Source organism: Myxocyprinus asiaticus, chromosome 50 (genome assembly GCF_019703515.2).
Source record: "Myxocyprinus asiaticus isolate MX2 ecotype Aquarium Trade chromosome 50, UBuf_Myxa_2, whole genome shotgun sequence".
Lineage (NCBI taxonomy): Eukaryota > Metazoa > Chordata > Actinopteri > Cypriniformes > Catostomidae > Myxocyprinus > Myxocyprinus asiaticus.
This window is the reverse complement of record NC_059393.1, coordinates 17,003,658-17,027,224: the sequence shown is the minus strand read 5'-3', so window position 1 is coordinate 17,027,224 and position 23,567 is coordinate 17,003,658. Positions and strand designations below refer to the sequence as shown.

General features: G+C 37.6%; 1 protein-coding gene across 9 annotated transcripts in view; it reads right to left on the bottom strand.

Annotated features, from left to right (window-relative positions):
- Positions 1-571: 571 nt before the first annotated feature.
- LOC127438980 (nuclear factor 1 A-type) overlaps positions 572-23,567 on the bottom strand; it is a 219,189-nt gene continuing 196,193 nt past the window's right edge. For all 9 annotated transcript variants that reach the window (XM_051694943.1, XM_051694948.1, XM_051694945.1 and 6 more), the window contains one exon: positions 572-10,857. In XM_051694943.1, the coding sequence (XP_051550903.1) occupies positions 10,843-10,857 (15 nt within the window). In that variant the 3' untranslated portion in view covers positions 572-10,842. The remainder of the gene's footprint in view (positions 10,858-23,567) is intronic.

Here is a 23,567-nt window from a genome sequence, read left to right as displayed (position 1 = left end):
ATACATGTTTTCAGTGTTTACTCTGCACACCTCCTGCTCTCTTGCCTGGCAAACTTGCCCATCCATGCCACTATCTGCAACGGTTTTCATGTGGAGGTCAAAGCCATGCTTGACACTGCCAATGAGCGCAGCGTCGATGCCCTAATGCGAATCATGTGAAAGCTGCATCAACGTATTGATGAGTCCCTGTGCCGAGAATTCTTTCATTCCACTTCCCCGAGCCATAACCAACTCTCCGCGAGCAGACCACGGGGCACTTCGACATCAAACGAGCCATAAACACGAGTTACCAGCATATGAGAGAGAACGCCGGCAGTGCGGCCCACGCCTCCATCTGCGCTCAGACAGCTGGCATCAGCAAACTAACCACAAAGTGCCTGGATTACATACAACATCTCTTAAAGCTGCTCGACACACTGCAGACTTTGTACTCATCAAATCATCCACATCAGTAACTCATTCTGGATCCCTCAAAGAAGAAGTACAGAGAATGGAGTATGTTGTTATGTTTGACGGTCTGTGATGGTGACAGTTTTTGAAATGCGAAGGAATGAAGCCAGACACGGACATGTACAGCATTAGCATCTTTATTTTGAGGGTTTTTTTTCTTCTCATTTGTTGTTGCATAGGAAATGCACATCTTGCTTTTATTAACTGAGTGGATGGAGGTGAACACACACCAATGATTCCAAGAGAAAGGGGCACTACACATATAGAAAAAATGTCAGGAAACAAAAAACAGGAAATAAGCTAGTCAAAGTAATTTCGAACAAAATTGAAGAAAAGGAAAGCAAACAAAGTCTTTCACAGCTTAAACGCAGTAGGTCCAACTATGGAGCTGGTACCAATACAACAAGTGTTAAAAAGGACCATTTCTCTTCAGTAAATGCATTAGAGGCACAAGGTTTATTTGATTTCTTTTTTAGATTGTATCCAAAAGTTAAGTATGTATAAGGTGATACTTCAGTTTGGGATGGAGTAGTATGAAATATACAAAAGAGAACAATGGAAATGAAGATTTGGAGTGGCAAAGTTGGTTGAAGTGATCTTGTGACATCACACTAGAGTTTCAGACCATGTCATTCCTGCGCCAGAGATAGTTCAAGCTAATTAGCGGCATTGTCTTCTTTACAGCTAAGGGCAATGATTGGGCTAGTGCTGGTTTGAGAATGGTAAGAAACAGACATGTTCACAAGGGTCTAGCCAAACACTGTTCGCTTCGACTGGCAGACTGTACACAATTCACACACATGTATGTTTCCAAAAAAAATGCTGTGGTTTTAGAATTTGAAAAACACCTCATTAAGACATTAAATAGCCAAAGTAAACAAAGAGGAGACACCCTCAAGGCCAGAGTAATACTTCGTTTCACGTGCTGTTCCATCGAGCACTCAGTCTTTCAAAGTATACTCTTTTGACTGCAAATCCATATGGATGCGTTTCTTGCATGCATACTAAGACTACACTGTGATACTTTTCATATGCGCCAACGTCGCGCTAAGACACGGACTGTTCACATGTCTAAAAAAACTAGGATGAGCGCAGACAGTCCGCACGTACTCTGCTGATGCAGAAATTTGTGTCAATATGTAGCGGCATGTGGAAAATCGATGTATACTTTGGCCTTAAGAGGCCGTTTAGACTGAATGCGTTCTTGCGGAAAAAAAGCTTGACAAAGCCCAAAGAAACGGAAAGAACGCAGGTGTTCTTTTTAACTGCACACGCCATCTAAAAACAGTGTTCCTGCGCAAGACGCAGAAAACAAAGCAGGAAGCGGCGCTACAGTCAAAGATGTTCATCTAGTGCATATTTAAATGGAAAAACAATTGAAAAACAGATGCAATACGTGTTCAGTGCAAAAACCCGGCTGTCTGCGGGTACTGTGTTCATGACGAAATTTCCGTCACATGTACTGTGTGCGAAACGTAACAGCACGTGGAAAAGTATACTTTGGGTTAAGACCAAATGCGTTATTACTAGATACAGCGCAACAAATCAAAAAGAAAGCAGGTGCTGAGATGTTTTTAAAAAGTGTTTTTTGGCACGCCGTCTAAAAAAAACAGCACTCCTGCGTGAAACGGTGAAAAAAACAGCGAGATGTGGCGCAACAGCCAAAAATGCCTTTACAAAAAAATCTAGAGTTCTGACAAACTAGCCACAAATTTGCAACTCGTTATTTTCACATGCAAATGAGCTTGTGATTCACCGCAAATGTTTTCCAGAAGTTTGCAGCTCTTCACCGATAGTGGTGAACCTGCAGCAAACATTTGGCAACAATGGACAATTTGCCGCAAGTTTGCCACAAAGCTCAATTGCACGTGAAAATGATCAGCGGCAAATTTGTCAAGAACTCTCGATTTTTGTAAGGGTTGTCCATTTAGTGCATGTTTAAATGGAAAAACAATTGAAATGCAGTATTGAAGGAAGCAAAAACTTTGCAAAGACCAGGACAGTCTGCTTGTCTAGAAAACTAGGCTACATGTGGACAAGTCTGTCCATACTGTGCTGTTGATGCAATTTCCATCAAGTGCACTGTGCGCGAAATGTAGCAACACACAGAAAACCGAAGTATACTTTTCTTTTAAGAGGTCTGTAGAAGCGAGGGCATGGTTGAGCGTCCATCTGGGGAGAGAGGAAGCCGTAAGGGTTTCACCTGAGATGAATTGCTGGTAATAAATTTACCTTTGAGTTGGATTTGCCGTCTCCCGCTTCCTCATTCCTTGAACTTTGTTACAAGGCCATTCATACCTAAAACGTTCTTGCTCTAAAAAGCTAGACTCAGCACAACGAATAAAAAAAAAACAAACAAAAAACGCAGTTGTCTCACGATACGTTTTTAAAAGTTGAAGTTATTTTTTAACATGACACACCGTTTAAAAAACTTAGCTCTTTTGCGCAAGACGCGCCGCAGCAGTGAAAGACGTCAGTCTAACACGTTTAAATAGAAAAGCAATTGAAAAACAGCTCTGAGTGGACACAAAAACGTGTTTAGTGTGAACGGCACCTAATACAATGCATTCACTGTACATGGTTTGTTTTAAAGGATATTATTGACTAGAAGACCTAAATTCCTAGAAATAAAATTTTTTGGCCCTGGATTTTGATGGACCTAGATAAGACTAAGTTCAGGATTGTGGGGTATTTTGGAGTCTGGAAGGTTTTCCTGATGCTTGAACCATTTCCACCAGTCATCTCAAAGCAAAACACCTAATTTGAAGGATTGTCCAGGGAGCTACAAACTTCTCAAGACTTATCCTACAGTTCAAAGAAGGCCTCTGCCCTCAGTAGTGCTGAATAGTGGATATACTGTACAACAACTGTGCTGATTCTTATCCTTTTGAGATTAACAATGCTGAAGAACCATGAATGCATTCATTTTTTACTCCAGAGCGTGAGAGCAGGGGTGAACTGCACCAACAGCAAGACGCTGCCAGTTCTGCTCAGTATATATTGTCTTGAGTGTGGGAACGTATAGACTGAACACCTGACATCAGGAAACACTATGGACCTTCACGATCGATGGAGATAATGGAGATACTAAAAGGCCGTTCACACCGAATGCATTTTTGCGTCCATCCGCACTGTTTTTTTTTTACGTAAACAAATGTGCATTTTGCTCTATTTGAGGACTGCGTCTATTTATTAATTAATTAATTTTTTGCCGCAAGAACACTTTTGGTTTGAACGGCCCCTACGGATTACAGCAGGGCAATAACCAGGAAAACCAAAAATATGGGTGGATGGCTTCTTGTTATAGTATATGAAAAATGATTATAAACTACTGGTTCATACCTTAAATAGAAAGGCTTTATTATCTCTGCTAGAAAATCCACCTTAGGCTATACTAAGTTGGCAGACCTCTTAGACCAACAACAAACCAGTTACCAGCTGGTCATATCAGCTAGGTGGTCAAGCTAGTTTTTGGAACATGGTGGCTGGTTGACCAGTTAATGACCAGCTTGGACCAGATAATGACCAGTTAAACCAATCCAGCTATTATGTTCCAAAACAACGACCATCTGTAAAATGTATTACAGTGAACTTTGTCAAGAAAAAGTAAACAGAAGTTGATTCTTGGAGGATTTTAAATAAAGAAGACTTGATAGCAGAGCTGGGTTTTCATAGATCGTTTTTAGTCAAGTTTATTACAGTTTACTAGGTGGTTATGGGGAAGAGCATGCAGTTTATAGTGTGTGGTTATTGAACAGCTATAATAAGAAAAGTCTGGCAGAGGGCAAAGGCTACTGGAGTTGAGAAACCAAACAATTATAAACTATTAACTAGTATTTGACATTCAGAAGAGCAATACAGGTTTTCTGAGGCACTACATTTCATCTTTTTAAAAATGTCAGGTAAAATGCTGGTTTGCTTTTGTTTTTATTTTTCCTTTGATTCTGAAAATTCTGATAATTTGTATTGAAAAAAGAGGAAGGCAAAGGTGCAAGCTGAAAGTAGATACTACATTCTGATTAGATTAGCATGTCACTAGTTCATAGTTCTCATATAGATTAGACTGCTATGCTATCTGAAAGCAGGGTCGCTCGCAATGGTTTGATTTCCAATTAGACTCGACTTTATCATTAAGATAAAGCACCTTGTAATCTTGTAAGGTTTGATGTAGGTGTTGGACAGTTCACCCAACCATCCCTTCAAACCACCTGCCATTGATGCATGACTGGGTTATGCATGATGACACATTTTTTAAAGCATATGATGGGCCCTCAAGTAAGAATTCTGCATTTCAGACACTTTAGACTTTCTGATCTGATGGATGTGCATTAATGGGGCACGTAGATGATTAAACCCTGACGCCACATCATACAATGCAATGTGTAAACAAACAAATCAGAATGAAATATAGGTTTGCAAAGTGTTTGTACAGCAGAAAGGAATATGTCGTTTGTAGTCAAGTGCTCCAGAACAATAAATGGGCTTTCATTTGATTAAATGATGTAGGGTTTTTGGCTTGTTACACTTTAAAATGTTTCATGATTGAATATTACCCTGAAAAAAAAGCCATACTTATACCCATATAAACCATTCAATGCTTTGTTTTCCTTCAAAGATATAAACGAAAAAGTTATCAATACGCAACAACGCCCACAAAAATGGGGACTATAAAAATAATAAAGGCCTACTATGCAATGCTATTGCATTTGCAAAGTGAGACCTTTATTCAGCAGAACTTTACAGACTGTGAATACACCATACATTTTCATTTGAAGATGGGTTAATTTTGCAACGTTTACGCCTTTTATCCACACTAAAACCGTGTTTTCCTCCACCGAAAATCGAGCGTTTAGAAAACTCTCTCCATTACCACAAATTTTGGAAAACGATGACGTTAGGAAACTGAAAACTGAGTTTTTGTGTTGACGTGGCCTACATTTTTTTGGGGGGAATGATAATAACAATGGATGGAATGCAGATCCTTGCAGATACAGTACTTCCTTTTTGTGTAGGCTAATCTGCGTTTTTACATTTCCATCCTTTAGTTATCTTGAATTATTATTAGCACTGAAAAGGCCATTAATGGTGGAAATGTAGGGAAACATCTTTACTTCGTTAGTGGAAACACCATTGGATTAGGACTAAGTTCTACAATATTCAAGATTTAAAATATATTTAGGGTATTTTCCTACTGGGAATTTGATAAACTGCTTTCCACAATTTTTTGTTTTTATTTTATTCTACATGATCAAGATTAGATGCTGACCCAAGAACCTAGTCTGCTGAGAAAGACCATCTAACCTGTACATGACAAATTGCTGATTGGCCTAGTGTCCCAGGTGATAAATGGAATGGGAAATTCAAGATATGTTTGATATATATGACATGCATATTTGGTAGAGGGGATGAATGTTCTTATTTCCTTTCAATTTTGGAGTAACAGTATGTCTTAAAGGGATAGTTCAACCAAAAATGAAAATTCTGTCTTCATTTATGTGTTCGGAACAAATCTTTTGAGTGACCTGCCCCTTTAAGCTTGCCAGTTTAGCATTTTAAACCACCATCAAGTGATATTCATGTGAGTTATGGTGCAAGGTTGGACTCAGGGGCCTCACTTATACATTAAACGGAAAAGGGTCTGGGGAATTGTCTGAGCAGAATGAAAAATCTTTACATGTAGACGTTATGGCTTTATTGATGCTCTATTGTGACTGACCTTTCTGTAGCTAATGTCACTTAAGTGTCTAAGTGTGTTTTGTGTGGTGATATGGGTACGATGCCAGCTGATCATGCATCGTTACTGGTGGAAGGTGAGAGAGAGAAAGATGTTGAAAAGAAAAAGAATCATGTTGCATATCAAGCAGTTTATTTTCCTGCATGGAATGGTGAACACAAAAAGATGCCTAGATGCATTTATAATAGGGGCATCCTTTGGCTGTCTATGTCATTGTCTTCTGCCTAAAACTAATTTTTTTAAATGCATAAAAATGCTGTCTTACCAACATCCTCAGAATTATCTAGATTTAGCTTCATCAACACTGATGCGACAAATAACCTTCAAAACATACAGCATACTTGTAACATCCATTTACAATGGGGTTTTCACCTCAGTATCCTACACTTTTCAAGTATAGGAGTACTCTATACCATCAAAAGAAGAAATAAGTCCTTAAATACATACAAAATGGAAAGCAAAAAAAGTCAAATAAAAACAGGAAACAGGAAAGTTTTCAACTTAAATCCAGTTCCCCAGAGGACAAACAAAATCAGTTCTATTTATGTGGCCTTAATACAAACAATCAGAAAATTCACAACACTAGTTTTTCCTCATTTAATCAATGTTACAAAAGTCCTGCATTATAAAATAGGGCAGCTTTAAAATCAGTGTAATTAATAAAACTATACAATTTACAAACATCAAATCTCCCATACTCAGGTGCGTCCGCCCGAACTCTCTTAATATAATCGTTTCGATTTGTTCGCTTCTCCCACGTCTTCTCCACTTTGTACCAAAAAACTAAATTACACACACAACACAAGAACAAAAACAGACTGCCCAAACTATTGCTTCTAAACTCTTTTTCTCTTTTTTTTTCTTTCTTTAAAAAGGGTGCAATTTTGTCATTATCTTACACACATACAGCCAATCACGCTGATTAGATGCCAGGCTGCTCGAAAACAAGGTTTTGTGACAAAAAAATATCCATGCAATCATGTTTCCCTTCGCTCTTTTAAGCACTAGAAGCTTCTTTTTTTGTGTGTTTTTTAACGTTTTTCTTTCAATTATCACAATTGTCATTGTTTTATATTTAGTGCAGACAATTAAGAAAGTAATGCCCAACTCATTTCTAAAGGGTAGGCAAGAACAATGACAAAACAAAATGTCACACTAAAACAAAAATACAACCCACACAAGTTTAACTACTAAACCATCACATCAGGGGAAGGTTTTCCCCATATTTGTTTTTCTTTCTTAAATGATATATGCAATAGAAAAAAAAAAACAGAAAAAAAAAACAGGTAAACATATAATACAACATGGAACTTTGTCAAAATGCACATAAAACGTGGGCATATTTATTTCGTTTTTTTGTCCTGGACGTTTTTGCTTTTAAAAACTTGGTGTTGGTGATGGAAAGTAAGTTTCCTTGTTTTAAGGCTCGCTTATGACCGAAAAAATACAAATAAAATAAACAAAGAAAGCAGAATACCCAAGCGAGGCTGATGTGGACTTCATAAATGTCATGTTTTGATGGGTATGATAAACACTGACGTTCAGCCACTCAACCTTCCAAGTGCAACACTCACTTTGATTAAAAAAAAAAAAAAAGGTATAAAATTTAAATAAAAAATGACTAGTGAATGTCTACATGAGTGCAAGCAAGTATTGCATATCAATTATTTTCCACATTATTCATCTGGGAACGAAAAATAACAGGAAGACTGAAAAGAAAATGAAGTAGTCTTCATTTAGAAATTGCAGCAACATCCATAAATATCAAAACACTAGTGTTAAATCAACAATATGAGGAACGTAAGGGCATGATGATTTAAGTTTAAAGTTGACACAAAGAATCTCCATATTTTCTGTACAACTACTTGCAAATGATTGACTTTCGGCTGATTGACGTGGTAAAGATCTGATTTTAAGGTCCTGTACAGACACAGCATCGGATATTGCGTTGAAATACTCTGAGGACTGATGAATAGTCGTGTGATGTAGTAAAATGGCAGAGAGTAATAATGTGTATTAGCTTTAGCAAATGCCATGTTATTAGCATTAATTATTAGCAGAGCGAATTTGTGCGTAAATCGTTCATGAATCGATTCTTCCGCAAATAGTCTCATTAAACTGAATGTGACAATATACGCAAGAATTGATTTACAAATGAATTCATGTTTCAATAAGGCCCACTCTCTCCAAGTTACTGCACAATGGAAGGTGGTTTGAAAAGGGAAAAAAAAAAATTCCCCACATTGCAGCTTGTGCAATTTGTGAACTAGATCATCGCTCAAGGCACATTGATGTGGAACAATTTTTTCGTGCAGTTTGAGAAGGGAAAATGAAATACGTACTTTGCAAACATTCAGAAAATGATTGTTCTGAAGGGAATAAAGAAGGGAGGGAATTGTTATAGAAATGATGACAAGCTAAGAAGAGTCAGAGAGATGTTTAGCTGGTTGACTCTGAGAACAGCAGTAAAAATACCCTTTTGCAAGGGACCAAACAAATACTTTATCGGCAAGTGCCTGATGTTGGGATTACAATATTTTTTTATTTTTTTTACACTACTTTGCTCTACATAATCTATGTAAAAATTTGTCACTAACACTAGAACATGCAGATTATTTTCTTTTCAACTTTACTGAGCTTTGATCGACGGTGGATGAGGCTGTAAGTGTATATATATATATATATATACTGTATATATGTTTCTTTATAGGAAACAAACATTAAAATGGAAAATCAAATAAAAAAAACTGTTAAAATGCAAAAAAAAAAAAAAAAAAAAAATTCTTTAAAATGCATGCGAGGGAACTGAAGAAATGCATTGTTTAGTAATCTTCACATTTTTGCGCAACACTTTCAGAAGTGCTGGTGAGGAAGTCCTTGCTGTACATTGAATATTTTACCCCCAGTATTGACAACCTGCAATCATGTACGACAAGCAGAAGTGCTTTTGCCTGAAAAAGGCATACGAACAGGTTTCCATTAGCTGTAGGGAAACCAAATCTTTAACAACATTTTCAGGTACAAGTTCTTGCGTTTTGCGTTCGTTTTATGATCCTGAAATTGCTCTGCAAGAAATTACAACAGCAATTTTTCCCATTACATTATGTGCTTCATTAAAATAAGTTAATTACCTTAGCGTTTTGGAAATGAACTACCAAAGCGTCCAGAAACTGATTGTTTAAATGGCGGAATTTCTTAAAGGGATATTTGTTCTACAACACTAACAAATTTACAAGATGAACAAACAATCAAACACATTAAAAAATAACATAAAAAGCAGTTACAGCTCCCATTATTTCTCACAAGGCTATTTGTTCTGTTTCTTTTTATGTTTTTTTTTGTACCCCAATATTTTAGAGTCCTGGAGGTGTGTACGGACTAGAAGAAAAATATATATTTATATATATATATATATATATATATATATATATATATATATATATATATATATATATATATATATACTTTTCAACAATCACTTCAACGATCTATCTTACAAAGATATTAAACAATCCAACATCTGTCCAACAAAATTGCACTTTCCTCAATTCAATATTCACGGTTAATCTTGATCATTGTTTTCCTGTCAGTGTATGGAAGCTCAAACCTTCACTCGACCCTTTTGTATTCTCAGTTGTGTGCGACATACCTTTAGCTGGGGTTTTAGAAGAAAGAACTGAAATGACTTTGTACGAAAACACAAAATATGAACATGTCTCCAAGAGGGGAGATGTCTCTGAAAGAAATCTCCCGTTAGCATACCGTAAATGACCTGATTGATATCAAACATCACTATTCATGATCTCTTCATTGCCTGCCCCATGATGACAAAAACAACAAAAGGAATGGGAAAAGGGGGTTTGATGGTGTCTTGTTGAGTCCTTGAAGTTGAGTTGATGGTGGTGGTGATGGTGGAGGAAAGTGGAGGAAATGGTCCTGGTCAGAAAACGCAATGAAGAGATTTTAGCTGGTGGTATCTGACCAAGGTAAAACCTCCAAGCCTGCCAACCACCAACATTCACCAATACGAAACCAAATAGATCCATCAAAATGCAAGTAAGGGTAAGGCAGAGCTCCGACTTAGAGATGGTAGTGGGTTCGCACCCCTTGGCTGTAGACAGTGGCAAATTTGAAATTTGGAAGAAATTAATTGGCTCACGATGCCTCTGATTTCTCTTCAAGACCGGCCTCAGGCACAAGATGAGGGAAGATCTTAGATTGCGTCATGTTATGTTTTCCTTGTCAGTCTGTAAGGGTGAACCAAAAAAAATAAAAATAAAAAAACAACAACAACAACAACGAAACAAAACGAAACAATAAAAAAATTGACAAAAGTCTTGCATGTTTTCAAAGAAACTGAAGCTCTCCTTTTTCGAGCTCCACCCTCAGAAGAGCTGGACAACTACTATATATGAATATAGGCATATAAACCATACATATAGAAGAATACATATGGACTATATAGATATATAGTAAATGGGTGTAAGCGAGTTGAATTGATTCCTCTTGTTCCAGGGCTTGGGCGGGGTTCTGCTGGAGCCATGCTGTGGGTCTGTCCGGTATTGGGGCAGCAAGTATGAACACCAGACTGGTGTTCATGTTTGCGGGTCGTTCTCAGGGGAGACAGATAGGGTGTTCAAGGTCCATGTCGGGAGTCTTTAGCCCAGGTACCACTGCAACGACAAGACAGAGATGGACAGATAAGTGAGGTTTGGTGTGCAAGGTTCATTGTTGATATAATTGATATCTGTTACCTCTAACAATCAGTGTGTGAATTATCCAGTGAGATTCAGGCAGTGTCATAGCCAAGTAGGGCTGCAACTAACGATTACTTTGATAATCGCACAGAGAAATGACCGTTTCGCAGTTTGATGTTATTTACATGATCTGCTTCTGTATTATTTGAACATTAATAAAGCTATAACTCATTAAATATAACTGCATTTAAGATGTAATGCCGGGGTGTTTACTTTAATGAGCTCCGGCTCCACTTATTCCACAACGAGAGTGCTTCTGTATTTACTCATTTGGTATTTTTGTATAATTCCCTCATACTTTGCGATCTACATCACTTGAAGCTGTTTGGAAAGTTTGGAGTGCATCTGGACTGTGAGCTGTGTAATTCTTCCTCTCCTCAGCCAGGCGCGAACTGCAGTGCTGCACTTGCACTATCAATAGAGTTTAATGTGATCTCATGTTACATTAAATGAGATCAAATGGCTATTCGTCAACGACAATTTTTGTCTACAATTTTTTATTGTCGACTTTGTCGATAACGTCGACTAATCCTTTCAGCCCTATAGCCAAGGGTGGGCCTGGGCTCACCCAAATTAGATATTATTCTTTGACTTCAAAAATCCATAAATTCTATTTTCTGAAAGTGTGAAAGAACTGTTTGAATGTGCCACTTCTCTGTTAAGGAAAATTTGGTAAAAAACTATTTGGGGAAAACTTGGCACGTCCATTTTCATTGAGGCCCACTCAAAAGTAATTTCCTGGCTACGCCCTTGGTTTCAGGTGGAAAAACTTTTTTAAAGGAATTTTTATGGTTAATATTTGGGCCGCAATGTGCCGAAGTTCGTCATACGCAACCAAAACTACTGTCTTTTGGTGCACCTAGCACAGTTAGTCGAACCACAAGTTAAAAACTTATGGGTGATTTTGCAAGAAACCTAGCAAGAAAATGCTCTGGTCATATTTTGACCCAAATCAATACAAAAAAACTTGGAATTATATTTTGCATAAAGAAAATGAAGCCTGCATTTAGGTTCCATACAAGTTAAGCTCGATCGACAGCATTTGTGGCATAATGTTACTTGACAAAAATAATTTTAACTCGTCCCTCCAATGGAAGTGAATGGGGCCAACTTTGGGAGGGTTTGAAGGCAGAAATGTGAAGCTTATAATTTTATAAAAGCACTAAAAATTATTCTTCTGTAAAAAAAGTTTGTTCTGATTTAAACTGTGATGTTGTTTAAATCACCATTTTGTAGTCATTTTAGGGTTTACGGAGTTATGTCGTCATGGCAACAAAGTTGTAAAATTGGAAATAACTACACAGATAAGGTTCATAAATGTTTTTAACTAAAATAATGTCAACACACATATTTTTTAAGTCTTGTGGCTTTACTTTTGAAACAGTGTTTATTTTTACTTTTACGAGTTGGCCATGTTCACTTCCATTGTAATTGGTGTCTTACAATAACCAAGACTTTTGCTTTTGTTTTGTAAAGAAAAAGATGGACAAGTCAAAATTAATTTTGTGGTCATCAACATAATGCCACAAATGCTGTCGATTAACCTTAACTTATATTGAACCCGAAAAGTTTGTGCTCGACTCTGCAATGACAGGTACGACCATTACCCGCTTGACTAACATTTTTTCACTCCCTATCTGTTTCTATCCATCTGCTCCCTCAGTCTCCCCTCTCTCTGTATGCCTTTGCCGAGCTTTCTGCAACACAAAACTGGAGAAATGCTGTTGCAGTGGTGGCAGTGGACTCAAGTGGTAAGGTTATCCTGCTGTACGCCTGTAATCCTTCAGTGAAATGGGCTTATTGATCGCTTTGCGCCATTGTTCACATTTCCAGCAAGTGAGCAAGTGTCGTTTGGTCCTCCCCCACTTTTTCACTCCCTCGTTCACTCCATTCTCCCCTCCCCTTTCCAAATTCCCTCCTTCCACCAAGTTCAAGTTCATACTGGTGTTACATCATGTCTGGTTGCCAGGGACAACCAGACAGCCATATACGTGACTATCATTAGCAAGACCGGGTCTTGCCTTCCTATCCATTTTTCTCTCTCTCTCCTTATCCCTCTTGCCCTGCTCCTATCGTTTCCTTCCTCACTATTCTCTCTCTCTGGCCAGCGTTCTGTTCGTGCGATCCACCACGTCCAGTCCCTGCTGCAAATACACATGATATTGATTCAATGAGTGACGAGATTCACACACACTCCTCCCACTGCTCAGTCCACACACGCACGCACGCACGCACGCACGCACGCACGCACGCACACTGTCCACCAATCAACAGCCATGATTAATTAAGACTACTTTAGTTTTTATCCAATTAGAGTGAAGAGCTTAAGACTGCCTTCTAATTTCAAATCATGTGAAGAAGGCTACACTTACAAATACAAATAAGATACCCAACAATGAAAAAGTACTAAATATTTATGGGCGCTTTTTCAACTACGGGAACTTAGTAGCGCTGTGTACTTATAGAAAGTCAAGTCTTAGAACATTTTTCACACTATTTTTTTTACTACTATCAATGTCCAACAGTGTATGTACATGCATCTCAGGAGATTTATGTCATTTGATTTCTAAAAGTCATGAAAATTCTCATCAGTTTAATTTAATTTCATCTCAAATTCTGTATTGGGTAACATTAACATTTATGAAATAAAATGGTTGACTCCCTTGTCTTTCTAAGTCTACTTCAATAGCTAACATTTCATGCATTCTAAATACAAATAAATAGTATTTTAATTTTTTTTGCATAATTTGGCAAAATTACAGCTTGATTGGAAATGGCGCCCAATAAAATACTCTGCTCACAAGTGATATTTACCTTGAATTTTCTTTATTTTCTTAAAACATCACTTGTCTCATACTTCACTGACACTTTTGTCGACTTGGTTAACAAGTAAACTAACTTTGCTCCAAACTGTGGGACAGTCATAATTTTTGAAAATATTTTAGAAATCTTTTTCAGACTATACATTTTGAAATGGTTTGTGTGTAATTTACTTTTTTTTTTTCTTCTTTTTTTTTTTAAAAGAATTTTCATTTATTTTTGTTAGCATAAATAAAGTCTGGGTCTGGGACAAGGCTAAAACAATAAAGTTTATACATAAAAGGCATTTGAAAAGTACCAAAAATAAATTATAAAGGCATGGTAAATGTTTGTCAGTTGTAATGTGACCTTCATATAACAAAAAGAAAATAGTCGAAATCTGTTTAAACAAAAATCAAACCCTGGGACATGAAATTGGCCGAAGTTGAAGGAACAGAGTAAAACTTTCTATAAAGCCTGTTTATACTTTATAATGCATTATAAATGTATTTATAAAGTATCATAAACCCTTATGATCAGCTGTTTGTTCTCGTAAATAATTGTTACCACAATATGAGTTTTATAATATTAACAACTGCAGTTAATATTGTTTATGAAAATATATAATATGTTTTATAATGCATTATGAACACATTTATTGCATTATAAATACTGTACAGGCTTCACAGAAAGTATTACAGGGCTAATACGGTAAATTAACTAATATTTTTCAGAACAATTAAATCAATCACTCTCAACTGAAGTGGATTCTATCAGGTTGGACACGTCCCAGACATTTGCATCGAGAGCTTGGGCTTACGGCTCGTTTAAATTCTATTGCTCACCACAAGCGCAGCGGAGAAAATGGAAGGTTAGTTTTTAATCAATAGAAGTTGCTGACTCTGGACTTCTGTGCCCCGGTGCAGTGCAGCTTCCTTGTGTCTTTGTCTATTGGCTCAACTGCTCTGAAACACCCCACCCCCCTGTCCTGAGAAGACTTTTGGAGATGGTATTCTGTAAATAGAGCGGCAGCGTGTAAGGTTCTCTTCGATATTCGCCGTAACTTTGCGGACAGTGGGGTAATGTTACAATACAGAGGGCTGTGCAGACAGCTATGATTTAGGCTGCAGATATGCAGCAAGCAGAAGCATGGAGGGGAGAGAGACAGAGATGTATAAAAGGTGTGAAATTGCAACCTGTCAGTCTTACGCTTTCGACAAGGGTGGGCTTTCATAACTGGAGCAAACGCAATAATATAAAAAGAAAAATGTATGTACAAACCATCCAATTGTCAACAAAAAAGAGATTCCAAAACTAGATTGAAAATGTGAGTCGTTTTCACCATTGTGGGTAGTTGCAAGGGCATTTGCTAAGGTGTTCTGCCTTGCTATGCGGTTGCTAGGTTGGTCTGGGTGGTTGCTTACTTGTCAAAAGAGCCCACCACCCAAATCTCTATGATATTCTGGTCTCTAGATATGGGCTTAATATAAAGTCTAAAGGATTTTTTTCATATTTTATCATCGGCCAGGTGAAAATTGTACGTATGATCACTTAAAAGTAATAGCAACAACCAAAGTTTAATAGTTAGGTTTTGGGGTTTGTTCAAATCCTTAATCATAAGTATTAGCATTGCGATAACAATAGTCATGCTTGCCTTAGCAAGTACCACTAATGAATCTTTTCATTGGCTCTTGGCTTTAAAAAAATAAGTCCTCAAAAGTCCTTTGCGGTGAGGTGAAATACTGTGCCAGGAATTAAAGTGGTTTCACACACATCCGTACCATCCGTTCCTTTTTTATAGACTCTCTACTAATGGATGATGTTAAGATTTAATTAAGGGTTGCAGAACCTTGATCAGTAAAAAAAAAAAAGTTTGCCAGATTAAAACATCAAGTGTTTTAGGATTCTTTTATCCCAACTATCCAAGTACTGTCAAAGGCTGTAATGGCTGCACTGTCGAATAGTTCATCTTGACCCTGAGTGACCATAGTATAGAGTCAGAAACCCCAAAAGCAGTAACTACGGCAACACTGAAACTCAGAAAAATGGTTTCAGAGGTTATTGATTGTGCCGCCAAATGTGGAATATAAAATATATTTTTTATAATGTTATAGTCTTCCTCAATTTTCTCTGGATCTGAGCATAGTTCAGTTAAATCCGTCTGTCACAGAGACCTGATTTCGGTCAAAACTCACAGTAAAGAATAGTTACTGTGTTTTGCCTTTGCAGGGCAGCTTAGATCAGACCAAAAAAATAATAATAAAAAAAAAAAAAAGAGCCCCATTGCCGAAGAACCTGCCCTTTGCCAAAGAGTGAAAAAACTTATGGAAAATAAGTTGGCATAGATGGCCGACCATAAAACTGAGAATTGGCCAGAGCTCGATTCGTCCCCTTTCCAGTGGCTGGGAGGAAGGGAGAGGTGTAAACCACAGATACCTCCTTTCCTACGGCTGCCATTTCCACAGACAGTAAAGAGGAGTATATGGTGCTTTTGTGTGGTTACATGATTACACCCCAGTTCCCATCACACCCTCAACCATGCAACCACACTCCCTGGCTTGAGGTTTTCACTTTTTTTTTCCCTCTAACCATTTTCTTTCCTTTTCCCACCTTTTCTTCTTCTCTGTACCCAGAACCAGGAGTTTTTACTGGTAATGCTACTGTACTGCCAACTTAATCGGTTATTGGCTCTTCAATATCAAGTCTTCCAATATATTTAGCAATTTAGAGAGTTTCTGAAGAACAGAACCCAAAACCAGCATTATTCCACCTTGCTTTCAAAAAGTAATAAGGTATTCACAGGTAAAGCATCTTACTTATTTAATGTATTGCTTGCATTAATTAGTCCATTTCTGATGCAACAGCAATTTATTCTTGAGTTAGAAATGCATAACAAATCTTTGCAAAACAAAGATGAAGATACATTTGTTACCATTTGCATTAAGGCAAAAGCATAAATAATAATAAAGGAATAAATAATATAAATTTGTTTATTTTATTATTATAAAAATGCTTGTTATGCTTTAGCAGTTGTAATGTAATGATTATTGTCAACAAATCAGGGGCTGAATTCACGAAAATATTAAGAACAAAAAAAAAAAAGTTCTTATGATAAACTATAATAAGTTTGTAAAAAGGTATCTAGGTATAAACTCTGACGGTTCAAGGAAAAAAGATACGAAAATACTTTTTGGGAAAATGAAATATTCTTAACTTAAGAAAATAGTAGTTAAAGGAATAATCCATGTTCAATATAAGTAAAGCTCATTCGACAGCATTTGTGGCATAATGCTGATTACCACAAAAATGAATTTTGACATGTTCCTCCTCAAAAAAAAAAAAAAAAAAAGCAACAATCTGGGTTATAATTAGGCATTTACAATGGAAGTGAATCAGGCCAATTTTTTGGAGGGTTTAAAAGCAGAAATTAGAAGGTTATCATTTTATAAAAGCACTAACATTAATTAATCCGTTAACACATAGTATTTGAGCTGTAAGGTTGTTTAAATCATAAGTTTTGCGGGATTACAGGGTTTACAGCATTACGCCATCATGGCAACGAAGTTGTAATATAACATTACACAAAATAATTTCGGATTTTAACGTTTATTGATTGGCCCCATTCACTTCCATTGTAAGTGCTGTCGACTGAGCTCAACGTGTACCGAACGCAAAATATCCCTTTAAGAATATTTTGTAGTGTTGGGTTTGAGTCCACCTTAGACGAGTCCGAGTCAAGTCCGAGTCTTTAAACAATCGAGTCCGAGTTGAGTCCGAGTCCACAAGGGGCCGAGTCGGACTCAAGACCAAGTCCATAACAGGCCGAGTCTGAATGAATCTGAATTAAAATTGTAACCGTAAACTCAACATCAATATTTTAAGTTTATTTTAAACTTCACAAAACTACGCTGACTACCACCCCTAGAGTCACGAGTTCGAATCCAGGGTATGGTGAGTGACTCCAGCCAGGTCTCCTAAGCAACCAAATTGGCCCAGTTGCTAGGGAGGGTAGAGTCACATGGGATAACCTCCTCGTGGTCGCTCTCAATGGGGCGTGTGGTAAGTTGTGTGTGGGTCGTGGAGAGTAGCATGAGGCTCCACATGCTGTGAGTCTCCGCGGTGTCATGCACAGCGAGCCACGTGATAAGATGCACGGATTGACTGTCTCAGAAGCGGAGGCAACTGAGACTTGTTCTCCGCCACCTGGATTGAGGTGAGTAACCACGCCACCATGAGGACCTACTAAGTAGTGGGAATTGGGCATTCCAAATTGGGAGAAAAGGGGATAAAAAAAAAATTAAAAAAAACCTTAACATAACTAAGAAAAACAGTTTGTCAATATAAATGTAACTAAAACACATCTGTTGCATTTCATATATATATATTTTATGATTAGTATCCTGCTGAAAAGACTTCAAAGTGGTTTCAGAATGACAGTATATGCTTTAGGTGTATGAAGACAAAACTGTCCTTCAACACAATTCTTATTGCGTTCTGCTGACATTTCAATTATTTGAAATCCCCTCCACTTAAATGAAGACTAAAGAAAGTGAAAGCTGCATTAGTCATTACAACCAAGGATATTATGTTTCAAATTTTAATTTAGTTTTTATTTCTACTTCATTTTCAATTTGTCAATTCAATTTAATTTAGTTTTATTTAAAATTATCCCTATCTAAAGAAATAATAGTCTATACTGAGATTTCTTTCTGAATCTTTTTTCTCTATCTGCCGACTGATTTGGGAAAATACATACCGTACAAATGAGTCAACACAGTAGAAATTAGCACTTGATGAGAAGTTACGTCTCACGATTTGACTGCAAATGCTACATCCAAAAACACTGGAAAAGCCCACTGATAATATTAGGGCCATGTCGTCACGGACATGACTAATTAATTTGCGGGAAACCGCACAATGCAAGGCAGTTCTGTGTGCTGCTCGTGTACCTAAATCCCTGATGCATCCGTGTGCATCTCACAGCAGCTGCCGCAAAAGATAAAAATAAATAAAAAAATTGATATTTGCTTGAGCGGCAGCCACGTTGGTCTGCAGTCAGTCTGAAATCTTTAAATACCAACCAAAGAAAATTTCATTGAGCTCTTCTTTAACAGCAAAAACATGGAGAATAATAATTTTGAGTCATAAATGTAACAGAATTGTCCTTCAAAAGTGTCAGATATATAGGCTAAAAAAAGACGTGCACAAGTTACCAGGTGGTTTACAATAAAAATAAAATAAACATTTAAAATAAAAATGTCATAACCAACTAAATTCATCTCGTAACATGAAGTTTAGCTTCATACACAAACTTTGTCATCGAATAATACATTTATTTTATAGTCTATAATTAAATGATAAACAAAACATTTCACTGCCCAAAATATCCTAATATTTTATTGTGCATGGTTGAATGTTGCGAATGGTGGACAAATGCTGTAAAAGAATGTATTTTAAGCAGCTTCTCAATGCTTTGAAAATAGTCAATCAATAATAAATAAGTGCTGTTTATCTGTTTAGAGTTGCTGTCTGATTTAGCAATAATGCTTTATCCCCCCTGACTATTACAAAATTTACACAGTTAATTCATCAAGCTATTATGGACCAGTTCAAGCTGACAACACTGCATGGACCACAAGAGACTACAGAAGCCTACATGTGTAGATACGCCTAAAAAGACTTAATATCCAATATTAATACTACTTTTTTGTTTTTAGTAAACTGTCAAGGTCAAGGCCAGTTTATTTATAGAGCACATTTAAAAACAACAAGTGTATACTAAAGTGCTGTACATGGGCAAATAAAACAATGAATTAAAGGGAAATAAAAAAACAAGATTGACATTAAAAACAATAAACAATACAATATACATTCATACAAAAGCCAAAGAATATAGATACATCTTCAGACGTGATTTAAAAATGTGAAGCGTAGGAGCGGATCTAATGTCCAGAGGTATGTTATTCCATAGTCTAGGGCTGACTACGGAGAAGGCACGATCCCCTTTAAACTTCAAGCGGGAGCGTGGTGTATGCAGGAGACATTTATCAGAAGATCTGAGAATTCTGAGAGATAAGATGGGGCTAAACAATTAATAGCTTTAAAAACAATAACAAAATCTTAAAATGAATCCTGTATTGGACTGGTAACTAGTGAAGAGATGCTAGAACAGGTGAAATACTTTCCCTCTTCCTTGTTCCAGTTAGGATCCAACTCTTTATGTGTCTATTCTCAATGTCGATGACTGCCCATCGCCCCAAAATACAGAGTCCGGGGCAAAATGAAAGCCGAGTGCCCAATACATCACACACAAGACTCTGAACCTTCAACCAAAACTCCTGGATCTTAACACCCCCCCAAAAGACATGGGTTATATCTCCATCCTCTGATTGGTATTGCCAGCAGGTGGGTGTGTCTTTAAGACCAAGCCTATACAATCTAGAGGGGGTCCAATAAAATCGATGTAAACTCTTGAATTGCGTAAGGCGCACCGTTGCATCTCTAGATGCAGACTTGATGATTTTTAGAATCTTAGCCCACACTCCCTCCTCCAATACCAAGTTTAAATCTTTCTCCCATAATCTCTTAAAAGAAGTTGAAGCTCCATCCCCCAGACACTGAATTAGCAGGGAGTAATACACTGATGCCTCATGACCTTTTCCAAAAGCAGTAATCACCACTCCCAGAGTATCTGCCGCTTTAGGGGGGTGTATGCTATTCCCAAAACTAGTACAGAGCAGGTGGCGCAGCTGTAAATATCTAAAGAACTGAGATCTGGGAATCCCAAAATGTTGAACCAAATTTTCAAAGGATCTCAACACTCCGCTCTCACATAGGTCACCGAGTGTATTAACCTCCCTCACAATCCACTCTGGCCAGCAGAAAGGGGACTTATTAATACATAATTTGGGATTGAGCCATAAGCTCGAGGCAACATTTAAATGAATGTCCGAATTAAACTGAGTGTAAATGCGAGATAACGGGGTGTAATTTAACTTCTCCAATTAGTTTGATAGAAAGGCTTTGCAAAGGCGAAATAGGGGCCAGAACTTCCTGTTCAATACAAAACCAGGGAGGGGCTCTCTCAGGTGGAAGCGACCAATGAGCCAAATGTCAGAGACAGAAAGCATAATAATAAAACAAAATCTTGGGTAGGCCTAGCCCACCTTTATCAATTGGCCTATGCAGCTTACTGAAATGTAATCTGGGACGTTTCCCATTCCAAATGAAGGAGCACTTATTTGTTTTTTAAAATTTAGAGCCATGTCAAAGATCACTCCCAAGTTTTTAGCAAACTCTCCTGTGAGACATGATGTGGGTGACTTGACTCAATTAAGTTCTTGATTTTAAGTTTTTAACCACAATGAAACCACCATGCAAGCACTGTCTTGGCTGCACAAATGCCACACGCAATTTTACCAGTTGTCAGGTCCCATGTCGTGTGAAACTGCCTCGTTTAGTTTCTATTACATTGGATACATACCTGTCTTTATGTTTTCGTTGTGCCAGCCACCTCGGTAGTTGATGTTATACAGTAGTCTCTGTAGTAACATTCAAGTGTACTGGTTGACCGATGAGTGTGCCTGTGCACGTGTGTATGTGTGTCTACGACTTCAGGGGCTAATAGAGCTGCATGCAGACAGAGATGTGTTCTTTAATTTCTATTTTGTTATTTAAAAAATAAAAACAATTTCATTGCATCACAAATGTCACGGACTTAGCTAGACTCTGAAAAAAATCCAGAGTCCGAGTCAAGTCCGAGTAAAAATGCATCTGAGTCCGTGACATGTCCAAGTCCATTAAAATTGGACTCATGACTCGGACTCAAGTCCGAGTCCAAACTCGTGTATCTCAACTCTAATATTTTGTGAATCCGGAACTGTTCTGCATATAAGTTATCTGTATTTCAGTTATCAGCACAAAAAAATAAAAGTAATGTAAAAATTGTATTGGCCATGAAATAAAATAATGGATTATCTCTACCTTTAACCTTATGTAAGTTGGGTCGGCTAGTTCTTTGGGTCTCACAGTGGAGTTGGTCTCCATCGTGGAGCTCTGCACGAGGGAGGGTAAGCAGACGAGGGGTCAGGGCCTCAGTGTGCAGCTGCAGGGTGTGTAGGAAGGGAGGGATTATGGGACCGAACCTCTCTTTGCTCTCAAACTCTCTTTATCTCTCATGGGATTGAATTGCGCTGCAGGCCCAAGAAGAGTGAGAGATTGGGAGTGAAAAACCAAAGGAGAGACAGAGAGATTGCAAACGAGCAAGATTAAGCACAAAAACAAATCCCGCTGGTGTGAGGGTGAGCCAGATGTCCCGCGGGCTGCATGCGAGCTGATCCGCAATCATCCCTGAACTTTGTGTGAGAGACAGCAGGATTGACGATACCTTGGTCTGTTCAAACAATCTCGTGCTGACCACACAAACATCTTCTCCAAGCGTTCTCTAAATGTAGCATTCCTTATTCCTAAACATTCTGTTTGGACGGAGTTTCGAGCCACCCATGCAGAGTAAACAAGGTTTAAATGTGAGTGCAACATGTGCTCACTTTGGCAGGGAGGGTATGCACAGGATTAAGTAATTTCCATGCCTACAACTAGAACGACATGTGTTTAGCGCTCACCATGTGAAGCAGAGAAGGAAAGGGTTATAATGCTTGGTTATAATACTTACATATCGGTTTAGTGATGCAAGTTTCGCTAATGAATCGTTCTTTTGAAACGAGGCAGGTTTTCGGTCCTGTGGAAACCAACTAGTAATTGCGTTCACCTAAGTAATGGTAAGTGTGGTTCAGAGGTTGCATTTTCAAACAGTTAGGTTTACGGTTGGGGTTTGGGTTAGTAAAATATACATACTTTTTGACTGTTTTATGTAATTTACAACTAAAAATACAACTCACTTTTGGCACCATTCTGTGGATATTTCACACATTTCACCTCAACAACACTTCCAGCTTCGGCCACTAGGTTCAGTAGTTTCAAATGTCGGTAAGCACAAACCAATTTCAGCAGCAGAACTTTCGACCTACTGTTGCCGAATTCATAGTGAGATCAGTTTGGATATCTTGATATCATACAGTGATAACACAAGTATTCTAATGACTAATTTGTTATTTATTTCACTACAAAACAGAACATGTAATATACTGGACAGGGACTTCTAGAAACATTACTGAGTGATGATTCCCTGAATCTCTGAATTGTTCTTTTAAATCGGTTTTATTGATTTATTCGAACGGATATGCAAAATGTTTGTAAATAAAATGTAGAACTTTGTTTGGGAGTAAAATGTCAAATGATGTACCAAGTTGGAAACATATCTCAACATTTCATACAATCAAGCTAAATAAAATGTAGTGATAAACAATGGTATTTCAGGCTTTATAGAAAAACTTCCAGATGCTGGACTTCTACAAAAACTGTTGAGTGATGACTCAAATGCATAGTATTTTAAACCAGTTCATTGAAACAAACCATTCGAATGAACGCATTATGAACCCACCTTCCCAATACTTGTGCGTTTCCTTTTAAAGGACGTACGTCAGCAGTTGCAAGTGATGGATAGATAGCTGTACTCTACCCATCAATAGCCTTAGTGTCCCGTTTGAAAGCCTTCAAGGTGAAAGCCGTTTTAATGTAGCAAAAAGAGAGGGGTGGAGGGGAGGGAATCACACTCCAAACACAGATTGCAGCACATCAGATATAGCAGTACAGTGTAAAGAATGAAAGACACTGAAAAATATACTTTCAGAGAGAGAAAATGGAAGGACAAAGAAAATTAAATGCACCGGTAACAGTTAGTAAAGGGAGAAAGTAAGGGTAATCGACAA